The sequence below is a fragment of the Solanum pennellii genome, chromosome 6, assembly GCF_001406875.1.
Source record: "Solanum pennellii chromosome 6, SPENNV200".
Classification (NCBI taxonomy): Eukaryota; Viridiplantae; Streptophyta; class Magnoliopsida; order Solanales; family Solanaceae; genus Solanum; species Solanum pennellii.
The window spans coordinates 42,844,426-42,851,438 of NC_028642.1; the positions used below are offsets into that span (position 1 = coordinate 42,844,426).

General features: G+C 36.0%; 1 protein-coding gene across 3 annotated transcripts; it reads left to right on the top strand.

Annotated features, from left to right (window-relative positions):
- On the top strand, positions 1-6,735 carry LOC107021472 (multiple inositol polyphosphate phosphatase 1). Of its 3 annotated transcripts, none has more exons than XM_015222144.2 (12): positions 1-220; positions 370-457; positions 1,379-1,672; positions 2,343-2,501; positions 3,214-3,354; positions 3,444-3,500; positions 3,779-3,917; positions 4,635-4,739; positions 4,817-5,007; positions 5,578-5,619; positions 5,708-5,792; positions 6,486-6,735. In XM_015222144.2, exons 1-12 carry the CDS (start codon positions 105-107, stop codon positions 6,494-6,496), a joined length of 1,428 nt encoding a protein of 475 aa, XP_015077630.1. In that variant the 5' UTR covers positions 1-104; the 3' UTR covers positions 6,497-6,735. The 3 variants fall into 3 exon arrangements, with proteins under 3 accessions (XP_015077630.1, XP_015077629.1, XP_015077631.1); XM_015222145.2 differs by lacking the exon at positions 6,486-6,735 and adding an exon at positions 5,954-6,479 and having other exon boundaries at positions 2-220; XM_015222143.2 differs by lacking the exon at positions 6,486-6,735 and having other exon boundaries at positions 5,708-5,943.
- Positions 6,736-7,013: the final 278 nt, after the last annotated feature.

Here is a 7,013-nt window from a genome sequence, read left to right on the forward strand (position 1 = left end):
AATTTGCAATCAAGTGCCACGTATTTCATCTCGCACTTCCTTCCATGGAAAGACTAAACTATAAATAAAAGGGTTGAGAGGGAGAAATATTTTGCAAACGATAAATGTTGAAGGAAGGTATGAATATCATGATCCTGCTACTCCTTTTCTTAGCGATTACGCAATTCTCAAACGCTGATGAACCATTCGACGTTCGGAAACACCTTGCCACTGTAACCAGGTCCATTTGATCCCTCATATACATCGAACTAGGGTTCTACATTTCTGCATCTACACTCAATTTTCAATTTCTCATTGCTAAATTTGGTGTTTATTTGAGCCTTCTTTTGGCGTTTCCATTTACGATTCTACTCCACCTTTTGTTGGCAGGTATGCTGATTCGAAGGACATATCTGCGAATTCTTTTGTATCTTCTGAAATTCCAGATCAATGTACACCAATTCATTTGAATCTGGTGGTGAGTCTGTTTTCCTGAGCCAATCTTAATTAAAAAAATTATGATCATTTTAGGAGTATTATCCTTCATGTCCGGGTAACTCATAATAAATTACTTATTTTTTGATGAAAACTGGCAGATTGATAAAATATTCATGTTATTAAGAGAACGGAAATTTGGATCGAACAATATTTAACTGATGCTTACACGTTGAGGAGTGAACTATCTCAACTACTGTTAATCTCTTGATATATATCTAGGGTATCCTGACGTATATGTGTTTAGATTTAGTTTAGGGAGGGCTATACACAGGATTTTGGTGCCTGAAGCTTGTCTGCATCATACCATTTTGAAAGAAGAAAATTTCGTGCTTTTCAAATGAGAAACTACTGTGTACTTTAAAACAGAAGAGGAGAATGCAATCCAAAAATTTAGTTTGCTAGCTAATGTTTTAGAATTTTCAACAAAGAATTTTAGATGAAGAGAATCACTAATTTTCACTCACTACACCATTCTCTTCTCCTTCTCTGAGTCCAAGGTCAAATTTTGCAGAACCTTTATGGTTGTATTTTTCATTTAGAGTGTCTTTACTTCGTTGCTTCCTCCATTTTAATGAGAAATGCTTCTGTTCCACTTTAGTTATTATTTTGGCACTTAACATGCTTTGCGTTCTCCCTCACTTGCTTGTCGTAAGGCATCTAATGTTGTAGTAACATACAGACGCTTAGTTTGTTCCCATGCTGCATACTCTGTATTCTCCTCAAATTATATGACTGACGAGAACATCTAGTGCACCACAGAGATTTGAGTTTGAAGTTCTTTATGGATATCTGTCTGATGATAAACTTGAGCAATTTGGCTGGAATTGCTGAAGTTATGCTTTTCCTGTAAGAGATGTTTTCAGAGATAATTTGTTGTGATTGCTTTCTTGTTCTTTGATAGGCAAGACATGGCACTCGTGCACCAACAAAGAAGAAGATAAGGGAATTAGAAGCCTTGGATGCTCATTTGGAAGTCCTTGTACGTGATGCAAAAGAACATAAGCAATATTCGGAGAAAATTCCCTCTTGGTTAGCGGAATGGAGGTCTCCTTGGAAAGGAAAAGTTACAGGTGGAGAGTTGATCACTGAAGGAGAAGATGAATTATATCATCTCGGAATCAGAGTCAGAGAAAGATTTCCAGACCTTTTCAATGAAGAATACCACCCAGATGTATATTCAATCAAGACTACCCAGGTTGATAGATCAGTTTATTACTTCTTTATATTCAGTCTGAGACAATGGCAAAGCATGACTAGAGTCATCCTACTGAATAAAGAAGAAAGTATGAATGAAGTTATCCTTCCCTCTGCTGGTCTCAATACTAGTCAAAGAACTTTTGCAACAAATGATAAAAAAAATCTAACATGCTAGCAGTAGTTGAAGAGCCAAATTTTGCTAGGACATCATACATCTTTTTGTTATTGAAAATCCAAAGAGGATATCTCATCATCTTGTAAGCTCAAGGACTTTTGGTCCTTTGACTTGCCTTTGCCTTGTCTTCTTTTTCTGGCTTCCTCATGTGTCATGCACAGATGATTTCCAAATAAATACTTAAATAGACAACAGGGATATTTGTAGAGGCTTTTGTCTTTTTTGCTGCTGTTGTCAGGCAAATCATATGGTTTTAGAAGTAGCTGCGGAGCGTCTTTATTTATCCACCAAAGCACATCTTAAGTTTCACATATTTAAGTGATGCATCAAGAATTCAATTGTTTTACTAGTATTTGGATTTGCATGATTGGAGAACTTATCTACATTCTACAAATATGCCCTTTGTATTCAAAGGTTGCAGTCTCTAATTCCATGTCAATTTCTTGTTAGCTTCTCAGTCATATTGCCTTCAAATTCATGTTTACATATATAGGTTCCTCGGGCATCAGCTAGTGCTGTGGCATTTGGGATGGGTCTATTTAATGAAAGAGGGAAGCTTGGACCAGGAAGGCATCGAGCTTTTGCAGTTACAAGCGAAAGCCGTGCAAGTGACATAGTTTTGAGATTTCATGATTGTTGTCAAAGCTACAAGGTACACATGCAAATTTTATCTTCCTTTATGGTGGAGGTTTCTGTATGAATAACATCAAAATTAGTTGCCATTCATGCATTTTAACTAGTTTTTTGAGCTTTTGCTTGTAAATTTGGGACTTGAAGTAATAATAACTACATCAATGCTGGTTAAGTTAGAGTGAAACATTGTTTGATTGTTTTCAAAAGTTAACAATTTTCTGTCACGCAATGAAGTCTCTTTCCTCAAATAGCAAAGTTAAACATCTCCTAGAGGTGTAAAAATAAAATACATACCGACTAAACTGCGACTGAGCCAATGGAGATTAACTTATTATTGAAGATGTTGCTGGAATAGAACACAACTCCTAAATATGGGTTAAGTTATTTGTGGTTTGCATATTTTTAGAAGTCTAATGCACATAGAAATGCAAACTTGCTTTCATTTATCGACGAAGTGCTAACTCTGCATGTTGCTAATTTAAAAATAAAAATAAAGGAGTGTTCTGTATTGTACACTGTTACTACTTTTTTCTTTTTTGAAGTAACCGCCTTTGTTGTCTCTCTTACGCCTTTTTATCGATATGGGTGCTATCTGATCTAAAGAAGACTTAAGCAAGACTTTACAGATTGGGTGTTATTTCTTTCTGGGTTTTGGTGAGTGGGTGGGAATGGGGGTTTGATTGGAGAGTCGAGTGAGCAAAAAAATTATGATACTTTTTCATTGGTTGCAGGCTTTTAGAAAAAGTCAGGAGCCAAATGTTGACAAGCTCAAAGAACCTCTATTGAATGAAATTACTCGTGAATTAGTCAGGCAATATGGGCTTAATTTTACAAATCAAGATGTATCTTCTTTATGGTTTCTCTGCAAACAGGTGAGTATAGTAATATTAGTGTTCTGATGAGTGCTAAACCTTGTATAAATTATATCAAGAACTTATTTCCTAAATAACTTTTCTCCCAGGAAGCATCCTTATTGAACATCACCAATCAAGCTTGTAGTCTGTTCAGTCCATCTGAGGTAGTGCTAATCCTATTCTGGTTTTTTTCGTTTCTATTTCCTGTTTTGGGTTTCATGGTTCCTGCTGCTCTATGTTTTTTCCCTTTCCATTTTCTTGGGGGAGAATGTGGAATGCAGGGAGAGGGTGAGAGATAAGTCCATCTCCTTTGATGTTTGATTAAAACATATGATTTACTTGTTGAGCTCCGCGTATTTTAAGTACATCCCAACTTTTCATTTATATGGAATATTGGAGCTTTCTTGCTGCCATCCCTGGTTACTGACAAGTTCACATTTAGGTTTCTTTGTTGGAGTGGACTGATGATTTGGAGTTGTTCATTCTGAAAGGCTATGGTGACACACTAAATTATCGAATGGGAGTGCCACTTCTTGAGGATGTTGTTCAATCAATGGAACAGGCAATTAAGGCTAAAGAAGGTGATACTAGGTCAACAAGCTTTTCTTTCTTCACTTTTTTTTTCCTGGGGGTTAAATAGTGTCTCATAAGGCATATGGATGTCTTGTTCTTCCTTGTTGCAGCTAACGAGATCACAAAGGAAGAGATAGTTATGGTGTAACTGATGTTTACTAAAACCAAACCAGTAAATGTAATAAGATCTTTGTTATCTCGCTACTATCTCCTTCCGAGTAATCTTGAAATTTATATCCTAGATTGGCCGCTAATTTGCATATTCTGTCCTTGTTCCTTGAATTTAAGCTTCAACCATTTATCTTTCTTTTGTAATATGATTTGTGTATATCTCTCGTCTCTAATTCCAAGCAATCCAGAAAATTTACATCCCAGATCAGCCACTAAATTTGCAGATTCTGTAATTATTCCTTGAGGTTTAAGCTTCTATTTATAAGCTGTCCTTTCAATTAGGTGCTTCTGTTGTACAAATTATCCTCATTCTGTTGATTCCTAGTATGAATGTCTCCCTGTATCACTCACTCTAGTCTATCTGAAATTCTTCTATCCTACTAATGTCATTTTTCATCATGTATGTGTATGTATTTCCTAAACTGAACTTAGATCCAAACAATAAATTTGTTTATATGTGAATCAATTATACTCCGAGGGTAATCTGTATCTAATTTTGTATTTCTTTTGCTTTCACCTTTTCTTAATCTCTTCTGTACATTCTCCTCCTTCAGAAGGATATGCTACAGGGATCTATGAAAAAGCAAGAATGCGTTTTGCTCATGCAGAAACTCTCCTTCCCTTTTCATGCCTAATCGGGCTCTTTCTTGAAGAATCTGGTGAGTGTTTGTACAGTAGAATTGTAGTAGTTATTGGTCCTACTCTGATTTTGTAAATCTGTTTCTGATGGCTGCAGAGTTTGAACGGATACAAAGAGAGGAAAGCTTGGAACTCCCTCCTAAGCCTCCGAAGAATAGAAACTGGCGGGGAAGTAATGTGGCTCCTTTTGCTGGAAATAACATGTTAATCCTTTATAGCTGCCAATCGGACAACTCAAGCAAGTACTTTGTGCAAGTGCTACATAATGAACGTCCCATAGCATTGCCAGTAAGTGTTTCGGGATTCATATTATGGCGAATATGAATATGTTTGTTCCTTGCTTTTCAATTCATCTTCGCTGATTAGTAGGACACTGGAGATTTTTCATAGACCTTTTAATTAAAAAGAAATAAATTGTTTCACTGGCAGCCTAGTCCATGTTGCTCAATTAGTGGTTTTGTTCCAATCGTTCATCTGATGTGATCGTGTCAGAGCAGTGAACTTACACGTTCATAAAATGCCTTATTTCAGTCTAATTTTGGGAAGTACATAAAAGCCCACGAGTACTTTCCTGTGAAACAGTTTGTATCGGGTTACCCTTAGATAAGAATGATGGTGTAAGCTTTCATTCTAGTTTTTCTTTGCGCGTTCTCTTCTCCGTCATTTTTTTCTTTAATAATAAGATTTTCTGAGAGAGTGACTGGAAACATCACATTACTTATAGAAACCACTTGTCAAAATGCTGCTAACAACTTGTGCTGCAGGTGACATATATTTGTTCACTTTGGGAATTTTGGTGGCTATTGATACTTGCTAATTGTGTCCATTCTGATTTGATGCTTCTCTCTGTTCTTGTAGGGTTGCCATGGTTCGAGTTTTTGCCCATTCGAAATATTCAAGGTATTACTTTCATATATCACTAGATGTTTCAGATTACTGAGGCATAGGCTATCCATTAAGTCTCACCCATTCTAACTGTCCTCTACAGGATAAAATAGCTGCTCCTCATTTGAAACACGACTACAACATGCTTTGCAACGTAATAGAACAGAAACAGAAGGATTCTGCTTCCAGTAAGTTATCACAAATACTTGGTTGGTTTTGGTCTTTGAGAAATGCTGGTTCATTGGCCCGGAAAGATGATTTATAGTTTCTCACAAGTTTCTCTTCGTTTCTTCTTCTTCTTTTTTTAAATCTTTTTTTCTATGTTTGGCTGGTTGTGTCTGCTTATTAGCATGATTCAATCGTTAGGCCATGCAGATGATCCTGGCAGGTTACGATTGCTAGGCCAAATACTGAATGGATGAATTTTAGGTAGCTGGTGGATTTTTGGAGGTCTAACCATAGGTAGCAAAGAAGGAATATAATCAGTGGAAATCTTTACTAGTGTTAATTGTATGTTTTTTCACATACGGGAAGTTTGTGTAATGGCCATATTCCTAGAGTATGTCGATCTTGATTTGTCTTGGCCATCTGCACTTACATATTATGTTAACATAGATTTTGCAATAACCTTAACATAAATATGGCACCCAGATTTGGTTACTAATCCATTATTAATTGGGATGTGCTGAATGATCGATTTTGCTCTTGAAACGGAGATGTGTCCCAAAGCATCTTTCAAAGGGAAGCAAGAAGAATTAGTTTATGAAGAGAATTAAGGATTGAGTGAATCAAATTGTAATTCTCATTTCTGCAATAATTCCAAACACATTGTAGCTATTTATACAATTTGCTAACAGACTTTAATTATCTCTTAACTGCAGACATTTTCTAGCTAACACTGTGCAACCTGAATTAGCCTGACTAACTTAGTACAAATATCAACAATTATGATAGATCCATGAACACTATTATCATTGCCAACTTGCTAATAAGGTAATCATGCTGTTATTTTACAGTCCCGTAGTCTGCCATCTGTTCTTACTGCCCACATGATCTGTTTCTGATCAGTTAATGTAATTTTTCTAACAAAATGACAATTTCTACGTGCTTTGTGCACTCATAAAAGGTTCATAGGAAGTTCAATTTGTACCCACCAATTCCTTCAGTAAAGCATGAATCCATGCTTATAACTTTGACATTGTCCCAGCCGTTCTTCCATAGTTTCTGTAGTACTCCTTGAGATGGTTGAATTTTTTTTCTTATTTATCTCCTTTATATCAACGGAAAAGGATCAAAACTATTCTGGACTGTTTGAAAAAAAGTTAGGTATCCCTCATTCATCTATTGGTTAAAAATATCACTCAATTTACCTTTTTGGTCTACTATTACCTTTAAAAATAACATGCTTT

What these genes read in the sequence shown, in the direction of transcription:
- LOC107021472 (XM_015222143.2), top strand. Translation starts at nt 105, where the DNA reads ATGTTGAAGGAAGGTATGAATATCATGATCCTGCTACTCCTTTTCTTA. An exon ending in GTCTGTTCAGTCCATCTGAG is followed by an intron (nt 3,501 to 3,778) that starts GTAGTGCTAATC and finishes GTTCACATTTAG; the next exon opens with GTTTCTTTGTTGGAGTGGAC. An exon ending in GCTCTTTCTTGAAGAATCTG is followed by an intron (nt 4,740 to 4,816) that starts GTGAGTGTTTGT and finishes TGATGGCTGCAG; the next exon opens with AGTTTGAACGGATACAAAGA.